The 19,409-nt window shown below is 43.9% G+C and overlaps 1 protein-coding gene across 1 annotated transcript in view; it reads right to left on the bottom strand.

Moving 5' to 3' along the window:
• The window catches only part of DCHS1 (dachsous cadherin-related 1), a gene marked incomplete in the record, with an annotated part of 442,608 nt that overhangs the window by 329,518 nt on the left and 93,681 nt on the right, over positions 1-19,409 (bottom strand). Inside the window, 1 exon segment of the mRNA XM_029601883.1 lies at positions 10,603-12,390. Within this exon segment, the coding sequence (XP_029457743.1) occupies positions 10,603-12,390 (1,788 nt within the window).

Below are 19,409 nucleotides of genomic sequence, written 5' to 3'. Positions count from 1 at the left end.
CAGCTAGAATACTCTTTGGACCATGGGGGATTTGTAAGCTTGGGCTTGGAAACTCTGAGCCTTTTGTAGACATAGGTGTGCTGCCTTCTCAGCATTGAGTGTCACATGTATGATTTTTTACCCACCAGTGAGAGATTGTATGTGTGCACTCGGTGCAAAGAGCTCCTGGCTCTCAGGGAACGAGTCTGATCTCTGGAAGCTAGAGCAGCAGACTTGGAGGAGCTGAGGCAGACAGAGAGGTACATTCATAAGACCTTCAGGGACATAGTAGCCAAGTCCCAATTGCAGTCTGGCAGCCCCAGTGCTGCCTTGGATCAGAAAGATCTCCCAGGAGGAGAACATCACCCTGGTGTAGCAGGAAGTGATCCTGTAGCAAGGACCTGCTCGCCAGGTGATGTATTGTCCTCTCACACTGAGGACAAGTCTCTCAGGGCTACTGTCCAGGAGGGAAGGGTTAGTCCGGCCATCATAGTTGGTGAGTCAATTATTAGAAATGTAGATAGCAGGGTGGCTGGTGGACGTGAGGACCGCCTGGTAACTTGTCTGCCTGCTGCAAAGGTGGCAGACCTCATGCATCACCTAGGTAGGATTATAGACAGTGCTGGGGAGGAGATGGCTGTCGTGGTACATGTGGGCACAACAACATAGGAAAATGTGGGAGAGAGGTTCTGGAAGCCAAATTTAGGATTTGGGTAGGAAGCTGAATTCCAGAACTTCCAGAGTGGCATTCTCTGAAATGCTTCCTGTTCCACGTGCAGGTCCCCAGAAGCAGGCAGAGCTCCAGAGTTTCAATGCATGGATGAGACGATGGTGCAAGGAAGAGGGATTCAGTTTTGTAAGAACATAAGAACATAAGAAAATGCCATACTGGGTCAGACCAAGGGTCCATCAAGCCCAGCATCCTGTTTCCAACAGTGGCCAATCCAGGCCATAAGAACCTGGCAAGTACCCAAAAACTAAGTCTATTCCATGTAACCATTGCTAATGGCAGTGGCTATTCTCTAAGTGAACTTAATAGCAGGTAATGGACTTCTCCTCCAAGAACTTATCCAATCCTTTTTTAAACACAGCTATACTAACTGCACTAACCACATCCTCTGGCAACAAATGTCAGAGTTTAATTGTGCGTTGAGTAAAAAAGAACTTTCTCCGATTAGTTTTAAATGTGCCCCATGCTAACTTCATGGAGTGCCCCCTAGTCTTTCTACTATTCGAAAGAGTAAATAACCGATTCACATCTACCCGTTCTAGACCTCTCATGATTTTAAACACTTCTATCATATCCCCCCTCAGTCGTCTCTTCTCCAAGCTGAAAAGTCCTAACCTCTTTAGTCTTTCCTCATAGGGGAGTTGTTCCATTCCCCTTATCATTTTGGTAGCCCTTCTCTGTACCTTCTCCATCGCAATTATATCTTTTTTGAGATGCGGCGACCAGAATTGTACACAGTATTCAAGGTGCGGTCTCACCATGGAGCGATACAGAGGCATTATGACATTTTCCGTTTTATTCATCATTCCTTTTCTAATAATTCCCAACATTCTGTTTGCTTTTTTGACTGCCGCAGCACACTGCTCCGACGATTTCAATGTGTTATCCACTATGACACCTAGATCTCTTTCTTGGGTTGTAGCACCTAATATGGAACCCAACATTGTGTAATTATAGCATGGGTTATTTTTCCCTATATGCATCACCTTGCACTTATCCACATTAAATTTCATCTGCCATTTGGATGCCCAATTTTCCAGTCTCACAAGGTCTTCCTGCAATTTATCACAATCTGCTTGTGATTTAACTACTCTGAACAATTTTGTGTCATCTGCAAATTTGATTATCTCACTTGTCGTATTTCTTTCCAGATCATTTATAAATATATTGAACAGTAAGGGTCCCAGTACAGATCCCTGAGGCACTCCACTGTCCACTCCCTTCCACTGAGAAAATTGCCCATTTAATCCTACTCTCTGTTTCCTGTCTTTTAGCCAGTTTGCAATCCACGATAGGACATCGCCACCTATCCCATGACTTTTTACTTTTCCTAGAAGCCTCTCATGAGGAACTTTGTCAAACGCCTTCTGAAAATCCAAGTGTACTATATCTACCGGTTCACCTTTATCCATATGTTTATTAACTCCTTCAAAAAAGTGAAGCAGATTTGTGAGGGAAGACTTGCCCTGGGTAAAACCATGCTGACTTTGTTCCATTAAACCATGTCTTTCTATATGTTCTGTGATTTTGATGTTTAGAACACTTTCCACTACTTTTCCTGGCACTGAAGTCAGGCTAACCGGTCTGTAGTTTCCCGGATCGCCCCTGGAGCCCTTTTTAAATATTGGGGTTACGTTTGCTATCCTCCAGTCTTCAGGTACAATGGATGATTTTAATGATAAGTTACAAATTTTTACTAATAGGTCTGAAATTTCATTTTTTAGTTCCTTCAGAACTCTGGGGTGTATACCATCCGGTCCAGGTGATTTACTACTCTTCAGTTTGTCAATCAGGCCTATCACATCTTCTAGGTTCACCGTGATTTGATTCAGTCCATCTGAATCATTTGAACTGGGGAAACTTTTGGGGAAGGGGGAGACTTTTCCGAAAGGATGGGCTCCACCTTAACCAGAGTGAAACCAAGCTGCTGGCACTAACTTTCAAAAAGGAGATAGAGCAGCTTTTAAACTAGAACAAGGGGGAAAGCCGACAGTCACTCAGCAGTTCATGGTTCGGAGCAATGTATCCATGAAGGATACTAATGAAATAGGAGAGTTAGGGCATCCCAACAGAGAGGTTCCAATAAAAGCAAATGTAGTCCATGGGCCTATATGTAAAAAATCACCGAAGCTAATGATTTCCGAAATATCCCTAACAACTGAAAAGCAGGTTGTTAATACAAACAAAAAACACACTTTGAAATGTCTGTATGTAAGTGCCAGAAGTCTAAGAAGTAAGATGGGAGAGTTACGAGTGTATAGCAGCAAATGATGAGATTGACGTAATTGGCATCACAGAGACTTGGTGGAAGGAGGATAACCAATGGGACAGTGCTATATCAGGGTACAAAGTATATCGCAATGATAGGGAGGATCAACTTGGTGGGGGTGTGGCACTTTATGTCTGGGAGGGTATAGAGTCCAACAGGATAAAGATCATAAAATACTAAATGCTCAGTAGAATCTAGATGGGTAGAAATCCCATGTGTGTTGGGCAAGAGTATAGTGACAGGAGTATACTACCTATCACTTTTGTCCACCTGGACAAAATGGTCAGACAGATGATGAAATGCTAAGAGAAGTCAGGGAAGCTAACCAATTTTGCAGTGCAATAATAATGGGAGATTTCAATTACCCCAATATTGACTGGGTAAATGTAACACAGTCCATATGTATTCCACACATTAAGAAAGGTGGAAGGAAGGCAAAATGATTACCATCAAGGTTAAAAGGTGAGGTGAAAGAGGCTATTTTAGCCAAAAAAAATCCTTCAAAAATTGGAAGAAGGATCCATCTGAAGAAAATAGGATAAAATATAAGCATTGTCAAGTTAAGTGTAAAACATTGATAAGACAGGCGGAGAGAGAATTTGAAATGAAGTTGACCACAGAGGCAAAAACTCATAATAAAAACTTTTAAAAATATATCCAAAGCAAGAAACCTGTGAGGGAGTTGGTTGGACCATTAGATGACCAAGTGGTTAAAGGGGCTCTTAGGGAAGATAAGGCCATTGCAGAAAGACTAAATGAATTCTTTACTTCCGTGTTTACTAATGAGGATGTTGGGGAGATTACCAGTTCAGGAGATGGTTTTCAGGGGTGATGAGTCAGACGAAGTGAACGAAATCACTGTGAATCTGGAAGATGTAGTAGGCCAGATTGACAAATTAAAAAGTAGCAAATTACCTGGACCGGATGATATGCATCCTAGGATACTGAAGGAACTAAAAAATGAAATTTGTGATCTATTACTTAAAATTTGTAACCTATCATTAAAATCATCCATTGTACCTGAAGACTGGACGGTGGCCAGTGTAACCCCAATATTTAAAAAAGGCTCCAGGGGCGATCTGGGTAACTATAGACCAGTGAGCCTGACTCAGTGATGGGAAAATAGTGGAAACTATTCTCAAGATCAAAATCGTACAGCATATAGAAAGACATGATTTAATGGAACATAGTCAACATGGATTTATCCAAGGGAAGTCTTGCCTAACAAATGTGCTTCATTTTTTTGAAGGGGTTAATAAACATGTGGATAAAGGTGAACCAGTAGATGTAGTGTATTTGGATTTTCAGAAGGCGTTTGACAAAGTCCCTCATGAGAGGCTTCTAAGAAAACTAAAAAGTCATGGGATAGGAGGCGATGTCCTTTCGTGGATTACAAACTGGTTAAAAGACAGGAAACAGAGAGCAGGATTAAATGGTCAATTTTCTCAGTGGAAAAGGGTAAACAGTGGAGTGCCTCAGGGATCTGTACTTGGACCGGTGCTTTTCAATATATTTATAAATGATCTGGAAAGGAATACGACGAGTGAAATTATCAAATGTGCAGAGGATACAAAATTATTCAGAGTAGTTAAATCACAAGCAGACTGTGATACATTACAGGAGGACCTTGCAAGACTGGAAGATTGGGCATCCAAATGGCAGATGAAATTTAATGTGGACAAGTGCAAGGTGATGCATTTAGGGAAAAATAACCCTTGCTGTAGTTACACGATGTTAGGTTCCATATTAAGAGCTACCCACCCAGGAAAAAGATCTGGGCGTCATAGTGGATAACACATTAAAATCGTCGGCTCAGTGTGCTGCAGCAGTCAAAAAAGCAAACAGAATGTTAGGAATTATTAGGAAGGGAATGGTCTGGGATTTTATTGCTTCTTCTCTACCCCACTTTCCTTGCAGTTCAGTTGTTTGGATATTTATTTTTTACGTAAAGAGCCACTCCTCCCCCTTTTTTGTCCTTTCTGTCATTCCTTAACAAGTTATAGCCCGGTATGGCCGTATCCCAGTCACGAGAATCTGTGACCATGTCTCCGTGACAGCAACGTCTTCCAAGTCTGCTTCCACCATTAAGGCCAGCAGGTCTGGGATTTTGTTGCCCAAACTGCGAGCATTTGTAGTCATAGCTTCCCAATCTTTCTCCCTTGCTATGTTGCACTTCCTAGGAACATTTTCTGTTTTTTTTTAGCTGATTGATTTTGTTATTTTCACTTCGCATGTCCGTTACATGTCTCAATCTGCCAGAGCCTTGATTCTGGGTGTTTGAATCCTGGATGTCTGATAACTCTGTGGGAGTGGGGGTTGAGGTACAGATTGCTGTAAACTTGGGGAAGGTGGGTGCCTGATTGTCACATGTCTAGTGCTACCTGATCCCACTGTAAACTATTTCTTCCTGGGATTCTGTAACTGCTGTGGGAGATGGGTGACAGATGATGGATATTTTAAGGAAGGAGAGGGTAATTGACTCCTGGATGTCTGATAACTCTGTGGGAGGGGGGATGAGGTACAGGTTCCTGTAAACTTGGGGAAGGTGGGTGCCTGATTGTCACATATCTAGTGCTACCTGATCCTACTGTAAACTATTTCTTCCTGGGATTCTGTAACTGCTGTGGGAGATGGGTGACAGATGATGGATATTTTAAGGAAGGGGAGGTTAATTGAATCCTGGATGTCTGATGACTCTGTAGGGATGGGGGTTGAGGTACTGGTTGCTGTAAACATGGGGAAGGTGGGTGCCTGATTGTCACATGTCTAGTGCTACCTGATCCCACTGTAAAACTATTTCTTCCTGGGATTCTGTAACTGCTGTGGGAGATGGGTGACAGATGATGTATATTTTAAGGAAGGGAAGGTTATTGAATCCTGGCCAATTGCTCCCTTAGATGGATCAGCTCCATTTTAATTTTAGACAGCTGAAGGCAAAAGGGACAGCCCTTGGTTCTCCAAATGATAGTCTTTGGCACATAAGCACCACAATTGTTGCATTGAATTAAAGTATTCTCTCTGATTAATTAGAATCCTAAAGATAAGGTAAGGTATGATTAGTCCCTAGCAAAGATTTTTAATAAGTATCTGAAGCAAGAACTAAAAGTTTGTGTTATTCAGTAAAGATTAATAGGTAGAATATGCAAACCAATTTTTTCAAGCAATATGACAGTATAAGTTATTAATACCTAGGCTGTAAGGAAGTATGTAATTTGGGATGAGGTAACTGAAGCTAATTATCTCGGAGACTAGGAAAGGGTATATAGGAAAGTAAAGCCGGGGTGGATGGGAAATAAACAATGGCTAGGAGGACTGGCTATCCCTTTTTAATTCTTGGCCCTAGAAAGCAGACAAAATAGCTCTCTTTCAGGTATCAGTTTCAAATCTGCCCCTTTCTAACAGACAAGGCACGATCTTTTGCTAATATAAAGCCCTATTACATTAAGCACAGGTAAATTACAAATACAATTGCACTTAGCAGTTTCAGCAAGGCTTTGAGTCATGAAGATCCCAGCTCCAAAAGACACTTGGGGGTAGCCTACATGGAGCAGCAGTTGCTTCCCTTGGTGGACCCTTGGGCGTAACCTGTATGGAGTGGAATTTGCTGCCATGGGAAGCTTGCTGGGCAGACTGGATGGACCAGTCGGTCTTTTTCTGCCGACAATACTATGTTACTGGGTTACTATGTCTCTAGGAGGAAGACTTGGGTTCAAGGAGGAGACAGAGACCCTTTGCTCAATTACAGGCCTTGTTGTGGAATCCTTTCTTGTTCCTTGAGAGGGGAGTATTTTCCACTCTCATCATCTCATGTTTTGATTCCCCTTTTTGAATCTTTTCTTTTCTAACATGCCTGAGTACTCAACCAGAGACTCAGTCTATGTCAATTAAAGGAGAAGTGTTTCTCATCCTGAGAAACGCTTATTTATATTCTGACTTTCAGCCATTTCAAAGCAGACCACATTCTCCAAAGGCTCACAATTTCTGAGTGGACTGTGAGTAAGTCTGGTGGTGGAGTGAGGAGGAAGGCGATCGGAGAGAGAAGAGACTGTTGGACCTAGCCCAAGGTTCACCATTATCTACTGGAGTTAACAGCAGAAGAAGAGAGAGAGAGTGAGTGTAGGAAAAGGTCTTCGGGAGAGGTAGGAATTATTGGGTCTGGTCTATGATATCAACTTGACTACAAGGACAATCCCCTATTACTTGGGAGAGAGTTTAATAACTACTCAGACAGATTGGAAATGACAATACATTGGATTTATAAAGTGGAGTTTAATTGCCCCATCAATACAATCTGTTTAACAGAAGAAAAGTCACAAATCTACTTAAGGAATTCGTTTTGTAACTTCATATTTGAAACAACTAAAGCTAAAAACTGTCACCATTCATCAGTACATGTTTGATGGAAACCATCCAATGCTTTCCAGCATGATTATTGCTGCTGTGATTATCGGTGCTGTTTACAATAACTCTGCAGTGGGATTTTATTTGAAGGAATGTACAAGGCCTAGAGGAGAATTCTCTCCTTCTACTCAGGTGGATTAACAGTGATGGAAAGATTTAAGTCTAAGAGACTGTGTTTGAGGGGTGGTGCCTGGGGCGTTTATCCAGGACTATCAGGCCAGAGGTTACCCTTGCATTGTTTACTGAATTTAGTAATAATTATCCAGCAACTGGAAATTTAATGGCAAGAAATTCCAGAATTAATATGCACAAGATAGATTTTCATGCATACCGTCTTAATCATATGCAAATATATCTCATGCATATTCATTAGAGATATCTTGAAAACTTGAGCAGTTGTTGGCCTTGGAGGACTGAAATTGCCCATTCTTGTGTTACAGTATATTCAATAATTAATATACAGGTAAAGAAATGGAGCCTTCGTGCACAAGTGCCTTCAGCTTGCCAATGCTCATTTTACTTCTTTGAGCCAGGCCCTTTGCGACTTTCGGTACTCGCTGTCCATTGTAACAATAAGAAACACAAATGTCCCAAACTAGACTGTACAGGCGCAGAACTCAGAGCGGTGAGTGAAGCCACTGTACAGCCAGCTGAACAAAACTAAACCACATGAAACTGTGCTCATTATCCCAAAGCAGTCTCGAACCATTTATTTTGCAGAAATGAACCGCCCCTAGTTAATAAAACTAAAAATGAAGCTTAGAACTCAGCTAGAATTAGAAAAGGAAGCTGAGCTTGATGTGATCCCTGAAAAGTGCAAGCTGTCCTGACTCTCCTAGCCTCGTTCATCACAGTGCAAAAATAGAGAAAGCCTTGGGAATCCCCACATTGTCATGCCCCATGGCAGGAAGAGGCATTTTAGCAAAGCTCATGTGCCCAGCTGTCTCTCCCTCTCCTGTGGGGTGCTGAAAGAGAGCTTCCTATCTTGGCAAGGTGCAATGTTTCCATGAAGATCTCATTCACAGAAACATATTTTCAACTGAACGTAGGAGTCTATGTTTTCAGCTGAAAATTCACATAAATGTAGGACCTAAGTTAGATGCTGAGTTATGAATATCACTGCTAAGCTCCTAACTTTATTTCCCTGCCCTAAATCTGCCCTGCCACCCACTTTCTGTTCCCCTACATTTAGAAGCATAAATTTAGGGACTCAGCCTTAGCAAAGTTTCAAAAGGGCCAATTTAGGAGCCTAAGTCAAAGTTAGGAACTAAACACTTTAAAAATCAGCCTGTTTACTTCTGGAAAACATCTACTGTTTTTATTCTGCGTAAGAGAATCTGTGTACAGAAGAGCTGCAGAGAGAAGGCCCTGAGGGTCTGACTCTTCCCCCACTGTGCGGGAAGCTCTCTTGGGAAGCATGGATAACGCTCAGGACAGAGGCTACACTTAACTTACTCTATGTCTGAGAAGTGCACTGTAGTAAAGTGAAGTGTTGTGTACAGAAGAGCTCCAGAGAGAAGGCCCTGAGGGTCTGACTCTTCCCCCACTGTGCAGGAAACTCTCTTGGGAAGCATGGATAATGCTCAGGATGGAGGCTACACTTAACTTACTCTATGTCTGAGAAGTGCACTGTAGTAAAGTGAAGTGTTGTGTACAGAAGAGCTGCAGAGAGAAGGCCCTGAGGGTCTGACTCTTCCCCCACTGTGCAGGAAACTCTCTTGGGAAGCATGGATAATGCTCAGGACGGAGGCTACACTTAACTTACTCTATGTCTGAGAAGTGCACTGTAGTAAAGTGAAGTGTTGTGTACAGAAGAGCTCCAGAGAGAAGGCCCTGAGGGTCTGACTCTTCCCCCACTGTGCAGGAAACTCTCTTGGGAAGCATGGATAATGCTCAGGACGGAGGCTACACTTAACTTACTCTATGTCTGAGAAGTGCACTGTAGTAAAGTGAAGTGTTGTGTACAGAAGAGCTCCAGAGAGAAGGCCCTGAGGGTCTGACTCTTCCCCCACTGTGCAGGAAACTCTCTTGGGAAGCATGGATAATGCTCAGGACAGAGGCTACACTTAACTTACTCTATGTCTGAGAAGTGCACTGTAGTAAAGTGAAGTGTTGTGTACAGAAGAGCTCCAGAGAGAAGGTCCTGAGGGTCTGACTCTTCCCCCGCTGTGCAGGAAGCTCTCTTGGGAAGCATGGATAATGCTCAGGACGGAGGCTACACTTAACTTACTCTATGTCTGAGAAGTGCACTGTAGTAAAGTGAAGTGTTGTGTACAGAAGAGCTCCAGAGAGAAGGCCCTGAGGGTCTGACTCTTCCCCCACTGTGCAGGAAGCTCTCTTGGGAAGCATGGATAATGCTCAGGACGGAGGCTACACTTAACTTACTCTATGTCTGAGAAGTGCACTGTAGTAAAGTGAAGTGTTGTGTACAGAAGAGCTGCAGAGAGAAGGCCCTGAAAGTTTCTTCCCCCGCTGTGCAGGAAGCTCTCTTGGGAAGCATGGATAATGCTCAGGATGGAGTCTACACTTAACTTACTCTGTCTGAGAAGTGCACCGTAGTAAAGTGAAGTGTTGTGTACAGAACAGCTGCAGGGAGAAGGTCCTGAGGGTCTGACTCTTCCCCGCTGTGCAGGAAGCTCTCTTGGGAAGCATGGATAATGCTCAGGACAGAGGCTACACTTAACTTACTCTATGTCTGAGAAGTGCACTGTAGTAAAGTGAAGTTTCGCAGGCACAGTCAGGAGTCAGCCTCGTTTACAGGATTATCTACCAGGAAGTCAGAGCAAAACCATACCAAATTCTAAGCAGTTTAAGAAAAAACTAGCCAAAAATAAACAGAAACTGTAGCGCTGCATATCTTAGGAAGCAGGAAAGGAAATGAGCATCCTCTTGGAAAGAGCAGACTACATAAAGGGCAATTTACAGACCAGGTGCAAAATCTGCTGCTACTTTTTACCCCCAGACTTTACTCCAATTTTAAAAGGCAAAACGTTTCCTAAGAAAAGGTGCACACACAAATATCCACCTGCTATTTCTGGGAGTAAATGTGCATGCTGGACTGTTTGCATTAGACACCCCTTGAGCCTAACCATCTGGTTTAATCAGACCAGCTTCTAAAGCATAATACAAGCAGCTGCCAGAAGAAAAAAGTGCCTATTAGTTTCCAGCATTTACAATTTCATGCCTCAGCAGGAGAGAGAAGTAAATGAAGGCATAGTCCTACCTGGAGGAAGCAGGTTCCAATGGGTGTGCTCTCCTCTAGAGACACATTGTAGAAACTGCTACTGAACACTGGCTCATTGTCATTCACATCCTGCAGTGCCACCTTCACAATGCTTGTTGAGGAGAGGAAAGGTTTACCGCCATCAGTGGCTACCACCGTCAGTGTGGGCTGGGGGTCCTTCTCATAATCCAGTGCAGCCATGGTAGTGATGATGCCCGTGGCAGGGTCTATTGTGAACCAGTCAGAGTGCGTCTTCTGGTTATGCAGAATGCTGTAGTGAATCTCTCCATTGTGGCCTTGGTCTTTGTCCCTGGCTGTGACCTGCAGCACAAAGCTGCCTGGGTACACCACCTCTGGGATGGCTTGCTTGTAGACTTGCTGGTCAAACAGAGGTGGATTATCATTGATGTCCATGACTTGCAGAATGAAGGAGGACTCTGCTTGCAGTGGTGGAGTACCTGAATCTGTTGCCATAACCCTGAGCTCATAGGCGTCTCTCTCCTCCCTGTCCAGAAGTTTGTCCACACAAATCAAGTAAATTATATTATCTTTGGTGGTCAATGCGAACTTGCCATCCCCACCTTCCAGGGATACATTGACATTGGAATACTCTCCATAGTCTGGGTCAGACACTGAGATGCGAGCCACATACTGCCCTGGCTGGGCACCCTCTGATATCTGAGGGGACCCATCCTCACTCAAGAAGATGATGGTCATAGTAGGTTGGTTGTCATTGTAATCCCGCACATGGATAGAGATAAAGGCAGTGGAAATCTCTGGGTGAGTGGCATTGTCCCGAGCTTGGACCACCAGTTCATGGACCTTGCGCATCTCATAGTCTAATCCCTTCTTCAATTTGATCACCCCGGTCTTGGAATCAATTTCAAAATACTTGTCAGGGTCACTCTGACGGCGATTTATCTCGTAGATTACCACCCCATTGTCTCCTTCATCAGCATCAGAAGCAAACACCTGCAGTAGGCTACTTCCTGGCTTCAGATTCTCAGAGATCAGGGTGTGATAGCGGCTCTGGTTAAAAATGGGTGCATTGTCATTGATATCCTGAATGGATACATCCAAGGTCATCTGAGTGCTCTTCTGTGGAGAGCCCCCATCATAGGCCTCCAAGACCAAGGAATAGGTTGACTGGTTCTCTCTATCAAGGATGTTACTGACCACCAGATCCAGGAAGAGGATTCCATTAGTGCCCCTTCGGGTCTCCAGCCTAAAAATCTGTCCCACATTACCCTGTTTAATAATGTATCCTTGAGTATTGAACTGCTCACTGTCTGCATCAATGGCTGGCTCCAACGGGAAGCGGGTCCCAATGGGGGTATGTTCAGGGATGTGGAAGGTGCTGTGTCTCTTTGGAAAGGTGGGAGCATGGTCATTGATATCATTTACCTGAATGGTGACCTCCACAGTGACCCCTTCAGGTGTCACAGCGAAGAAGCTGTACTGATCCCGACTCTCATGATCCAACACCTTTTTGGTTTTAATTATTCCTCTGTTCTCATCAATGTCCAGGTCAGTGGCCACACCGCTACCTTCCTGCTCTGAAATGAAATACATATATGCATTTGTGCCAGCGGGTAGTCCTGCACTGATGTCACCAATGATGGTGCCAGCAGGCTGTTCCTCGTCAATTTGTAAATCCAAACAGCCTGGTACAGGGGAAGAATGACTACCCATCATCAGCCCCCAGAGTAGCAGGAGCAGAGGGGCTCTCCTGGAGTCCATCATACGGTCAGTGCAAGGTCTCTCAGGCACAGGCTCCAAGCTGTAATCCTGCAAGGAATGCAGAAAACAGGAACATGGATCAGGAGGAATGTTAATGAGCAAAGAATTAACTGATGAGAGAAAAACTGTAGAAAGAGAGGAGAGTGAAAGAGCAGGATACACTTTTACAGGCTCTCTTCTACCCTTCTTTTTCTAAATCTGTCACATTGCTACTTCTCCTCATAGCCCCTCTCTCCACTGGCCACTCCTGCACCTTCTTCTGACCACCTCTGTCACCTCTCTTCCTTTCCATCTTTCCCTTGCTTATGTTTCAGGTTTACTCATTTAATTCCCAATCCCTGCTCCTTCTTTTCCTGTTTCTTTCTCCACTGCCCCTCTGTTCCTCCTTTCTCCAGTTAACTTACTCTTTAATTCTATTTTCCCATAAATTTCATCAAACAGGCATTTGGTGACAATGCAGCATGCAGAGCAAGAAAGTCATTGTTCACTAACAATGAGGGCAATTGTTAAAGGCATTAATTAGTTTTATTTTGAAAAGCTTATATTCCACCTCATCCAATAAAACCATCCAAAACAGATTCAAAATAAAAAGTACATAATCAATATTGAAACACAAAACAACAAAAATAATGAATACAAAACAACCATAATAAAAATATGATTATGTAAAAGCCTCACTAAATAACATCATCTTAACACCTTTCCTGAACTTTGTTATATCTTTTTTGTCTTTAATCTCTGGTGATAATATGTTCCAAAGAGTAGAGTAGGAAAAAGCTCTCAACCTAGTGTGCTGGTGTCTTCTTAGCAGGAACAGCCAACAGATGTGTCCAGCCGAACAAACAAAGTGCAAACTGGAACATACTAATGCAATTTTTGGGACACTGAACATTCATATTCTAAACACAGAGGTTTATGGGTTAGGACTATCAGTTTGAACTGAACTCTGCACCTAACTGTTAATCAATGCAAGCTCATTGATACCGGAGTAATATTCTCACTCAATCCAACTCCAGTAAGCAACCTGGCTCCATCATGCTGCATTAATTGAAGCACACAAATCAAATGCCCAGGAAGGCCTACTGATAAACAGTTACAATAGTCTAAGTGTCCCAAAACCAGAGACTGGAAGACTGTTTAAAACATATCTATATTAAGAAGAATTTTTAAAGGTTTTCGCAACTTTAATTTATAGAATACTATTCTTGCAATTTTCCAAACATGAGGTTTCATAGTAAATGCAGAATCTATGATAACTTCCAGGTTGCAAACCTCATTAGACAATGATAAAGCAACATCATCCACTTTAAGAATAGAACAGTCTTCAGGGGGTGCTTGTCTCTGATGCATAATAATTTTGTCTTCTGCACATTTAATTGCAGACCATGACCTGCCTACTAGTCAGCTCTTGATCCTCAGCACAGAAGACCCAAAGAGTTCATTAAGGAACTCATCTCTATAGTGCATGGAATAAAAAACTGAATATCGTCCTCGTCTAAAAAATAAAATACTCCCAGGTCCTTTACCACATTCTATAAGAGGGCTAAAAATTCAAAAGCCGTGCACAAAAAGGGACTCCTTAAATGTTTGTTAAAGGTGGCAGAGATACTTTCCTTTTAACAATATTAAAAAGAACAGTGATCCGGGGAAGGAAGCAGGGCACATACTTACAGTTCTATATGCACTGCTTGCCCCTATCCCACCCACAGCACGTACGTGCTAGGTTTCATTGTGCAAGAAAACACAGACCTTCTCTGTACAAAATAACAGCTCGATACAGTAAAGTTCAGTTGAAGATTTCTCGTCTGTAACGAGCTCGCTGCGCACAATTCCGACGCGTAAGGCAAACCAGCGATACAGTCTCCAGTTTCGCGCGTCCGTAGCGCTTCTTAAAACAGACGCGTAACCCTTCCCCACCCGGCATGTAAATGAACGAATTAGCTGTATAATGAAGGAATTAGCTATTCCCCTCCGATACCGTAATGCGCGCTCAGGTTATCTCATTAGTAACGCACTGTTTTGCCGCGGCCGTAACGTGTTAGTTTACCGCCTCCCCCTAGTAGGAGTTAGGACTGTGAGTCTAGTAACAAATCCATCGACACCGCTTAAGATACTCAAAAACAATAAAACACAATTTTAAAAAAAAGCCATACAGAGATGATCGAGAAAATGTAATGATGTGGGACACATAAAACCTGTCAGAAGAAAAAATAAAAATTTTTAAATACCTGTCGGAGGGCCGCGTGGGTACAGGCGGCGGCGGCGGGAGCCGGGTGGTCGCGTGTTAAATCTAGGCTGCGGGCGGGTGGGCGCCTGTTCCAGGCGGCGGCGGCAGCGGCAGCGGCGGCGGGGGGACACGCGTTAGTTCGAGACGGCCGGCGGGCGGCGGGTGGTCGCGTGTTAAATCTAGGCCTCCGGCAGCCCCCACCGGCAGTGAATGAATGCGCGCCTGTGCGGACCCCTGCGATTCGGCGCTCAAGGCGTGACGTCACGGCATGTGACTGCCTTCAGCGCCTAATCGCAGGGGTCGCACAGGCGCGCATTCATTCATTCACTGCCGGTGGGGGCTGCCGAGGCAGCCCCCACCGGCAGTGAATGAATGCGCGCCTGTGCGGACCCGGCCTAGATTTAACACGCGACCACCCGCCGCCCGCCGGCCGTCTCGAACTAATGCGTGTCCCCCCGCCGCCGCCTGGAACAGGCGCCCACCCGCCTGCGGCCTAGATTTAACACGCGACCACTCGGCTCCCGCCGCCGCCGGCCGCCTGGACCCACGCGGCCGTCTGAAACTAACGCGCGTCCACCCGCCGCCCGGAACAGGCGCCCACCCGCCCGCGGCCTAGATTTAACACGCGACCACCGGCCCCCCGGATCCCGCCGGCCGCCTGGACCCACGCGGCCCTCCGACAGGTATTTAAAAATTTTGATTTTTACACTTCCTGGTGCCTGTCATTTGAAATGACAGGTACCAGCGCACCCAGGTTACTGTATAGGCGCTGTATTAAGTGCCTATACAGTAAAATGGGTTACGCTGGCCTAACCCTTCCCTACCGCTTTAAAGCCGCGGCATGCATTTGCATGCGATTAGAGGAGAGTATCGGGGAGTTAGTGAAGAGAACTGTGCGTGCGGGGAGAAAGGGTGCGCCTGACACTACCTCACTGTTTCTACCTCGACCTTACTGTATCGACCTGTAAGTGTGATACTGTACAAACACCTAGAATTAAGCACGGAGTTGGGTATTTTATAAAGTATGTGCATATATCATTTTGAAAATACTTACTTGTGTGCATACATGGAATCACCAGTTCAGCCAGTCCTTCTCCAGTTCACCTAAACCCTCTAGCACTTCATCCTGAATGCCCAACAGTTCATCCAGACCTCCTACCCAAAAACTGCAAGGAGATCCAGTTTTGTTTGTGTGAGACACTTAGCAGGTGTAAACGAGTAGAAACAAGTTAGGTTATTTATATGTTTACATCTCTTACAAAATAGAAATACTGTGCGTGCTTCTGAACTGCACCCCAGAACGCCCTTAGACTGTGACGCTTTTTAATATTCACAGCTTCCATTGTGCAGAATTCTATCTGGCTTCAGTCTAACGCATTTTATATATGCTGACGACGTACAAATATTAATTCCGATCGAAAAATCAATCGACCTAACTCTAAAACATTGGGATATATATCAAGCCGCCATTGATAATGTATTACCCAAATTAATCTTTCCCTGAATGCAAAAAAAACTGAAATTCTATATATCTCACCAAAATTAACCCAGGCAAAGGAACTTGAAATTCAGGAAGCCGCTAAAAATGACCCCATCTCCCTGGAAGTACGAGATCTTGGGATCTTCCTAGATTGCGAATTCACAATGAAATCATGCCTTAAAAAAATCATTAACCATGGTTATTTTAAATTAAATGTTCTTAAAAGATTGAAATCTCTTTTATTCCCAAAGGATTTTAGAACAGTTTTACAGGCTCTTGTTTTGTCAAAATTAGACTACTGTAATTCAATGTTTCTAGGCCTTCCAGCAAATGTTACAAGACCATTGCAACTGTTACAGAACTCAGCAGCCAGACTTTTGACTGGTACTAGAAGATCTGATCACATTACTCCAATACTAAAGGACCTTCACTGTAAAATACAGAGCTCAGCATAAAATCCTATCCCTAATACATAAAACACTCTACAAGGAAAAGATGGAATGGTTAACCTCATCTTGCATTTCCATATCCCTTCAAGAACTACTAGTGTTAGATCATCAGGTACAGGGACGTTACCACTTCCTTCCCCTAAGATTGCTCATCGAAATAATGTTAAAGAAAGGGCTGCATCCATTGCTGGGCCCCAGCTGGGAACACTATACCACAAGAATTAAGGTTGGAAGCTGACATTAAATTATCTGAAAAGGGCATTAAAACATGGCTATTCAAACAAGCTTTCCAAGAACTATTATCCTAATGATTTTAACCTGCTGATTATAGAACACTGTAAATATATAGTTGATTGTATTACCTTTGCTCTTAATTTACTGCTTCTCTGTCTACATTTTTGATTATTTAGTTTACTATTTTATTTTTATTTATATTATGAAACTATGTAGTTACTTCCTTTTTCCTTTTGGAAATGCAAATATTTTTAAATGAATATTTGTTAACTAATGTAAACCGATGTGATATGTTCTCATGCAACATCGGTATATAAATAAATAGATGCAGGTAAACTGCACAGAGCCGCAGCCAGGCAACGCGGCGCCTATGCTCACGTGAGAAACTGTGCCCTTGGCTGTCGCACAAGACAGGACACCACGAGTTGGGAGACTCTGTTCAATGTTTGCACAGCAATGCCCACGGCCAGTGCAAGGGTATTAGGTGCCCTAGCTAAACCGTACAGCCTTGCACCCCCCACCCATTCACACTCTCCTCACACACAATTAAACAATTGCACATTAAAGGGAGAATTTTCAAAGGGCCACACGCGGAAAAATCGGGACTTACGCGCATGCACCGCACACATTTTCAAAAGGGCCCGGCCACACGCGCAAGTCCCAATACGCACACATGTGTCGGGCTGTGAAAAAGGGACGGGACGGGGGCAGGGTCTGGCCGGGACAGCGTGCGCCGGCAGCCGGCCGGCGTGCGGAAACTATTTCTGCTCGGGAGGAGCAGTAAGTAGAAAAATAAAACATTTCCAGGTAACTAGGTAGGGGCTAGAGGTGGAGGTGGAGAGGGGAAAGGGAAGGAAGGTTAGGCAGGGAGTAGGGGAGGGAACTGGGGGAGGCCTGATTGCGTTGTCGAGCGTAATTTACTAAAATTCACCCCCTGTGAGCGCCACAGGGGGTGCACATGGCACGCAGCCAATGGATTTTATAACATGCACGCGCTGGTACAAGCGTGCTATAAAATCGGCACATACATGTGCGCACGCCGGGAACCGCGCGCCTATGGACACGCGCGCTTCTTTTAAAATCTCTCATATAATAACAGATTTTTACATGAAAAAGGACATTCAAAGCACAGTCTTCTCTGTAAAAATATCACTTACAATATGTATATTATATTTACATGCACCGCTGTGGTGCCACCCAGAACATCCTGAAAAAAAGCAAAAGATACTTGGAACTCATATGGTATTAGGTTTACTGTAATGCTTCTTGGGCATGGGCATGACCCTCAGAGAGCCACAAGAAAACAGAATTACAGTGCAATAAACTTTCTATAATCAAAAACAACACTAACTGCCAGCACTCAAACAGCAATAACTCTACCTATGAAAGTTAATATTGCAAATATTACACCAGGCCTAAAACACCAATACAGCCCCTATTAAAAAAACAGAATAATCCAAGCTGCTGTACTTCCCTACATAGAAACTACACACTAATGGAATAACTCACTTCAGTCACACATGTAAAAGACAGACTCTGAAATACAGAATAAAGAGATCCTACAGTATAAATAGAAATGTGCATACAAAAACTGAACTGGAAACCGCAACAAGCCAAATCCTATATGCACTGCAACAATGGAAAAACAGAAGCATTACCATTACTCATAAACAATAAAATTAGTAAAACCATACCAATAAAGAAACAATTCAAAACTCATGAATAGAATAACATTCAATAAATAAAAACTTACATAAACATTTTCCAAACACCAATAAAATATTTCAAAACAGACACATCAAATAACACCCAATAATTAAAACTAGTAAGGATAAGAACATAAGAACATAAGAAATTGCCATGCTGGGACAGACCATCAAGCCCAGCATCCTGTTTCCAACAGAGGCCAAAAACCAGGCCACAAGAACCAGGCCAAAAATTCCCCGTTATCCATACCTGGGAACTTTTGATTTCCAAATGCTCTGAAATTGTCATGGATTAGCAGGCAGAGAAAGTCGGGTTGTTGTGCGCACACATGCGCCTTCTCACACACACACACATGCTCACTCTCACATACACACACATTCTCACTTTCATATACACACATGCTCTCGCTGACTCTCACATATACATACATGCTTCTCTCTCACACACACATGCTCTTAGTCTTCCACACACATACACATATGCTCTGTCTCCCACACACATGCTTTCTCTGACACACATACACACACACGATCTCTCTCTCTCTCCCCACAAATACACAAATGCTCTCTCACTCTGTTACACACATGCTCTCTCCTGTTACAGTTCTGGCCGCGAGCGCCGCGACCAGACCCTTACCTCTGTGTTCCTGGACCTGTTCCCGCCTCTGTTGGCCTAGTTCGCGGTCTGTTCGGCATCCCCTTGAGGGCCGCGCCGCCGGGAAGCCTCCCATGGACGTCCTGCTTCTAGGTGCGCGCCACTTGGGCGCTTTTCTAGGCAGTTTCCCGCCAGTGGTGACTCCGCCCAGTTCCTGACATCAGACGCCGCGGCCTTGATAAGCCGGCCGCAGACACTCAGTCTTTGCCTTGCAACGGGTTTACCTTCTGGTTCCCTGTTGCTTCGTGCCCCGGAGTGAGCTGCCTTGGTACTCGCTCTGTTCCTACTACAGTACCTGCTTGGTTCCTGCTTGCCT

This window comes from Rhinatrema bivittatum, chromosome 5 (genome assembly GCF_901001135.1).
Source record: "Rhinatrema bivittatum chromosome 5, aRhiBiv1.1, whole genome shotgun sequence".
NCBI lineage: Eukaryota > Metazoa > Chordata > Amphibia > Gymnophiona > Rhinatrematidae > Rhinatrema > Rhinatrema bivittatum.
This window is presented reverse-complemented; position numbering and strand designations above follow the sequence as displayed.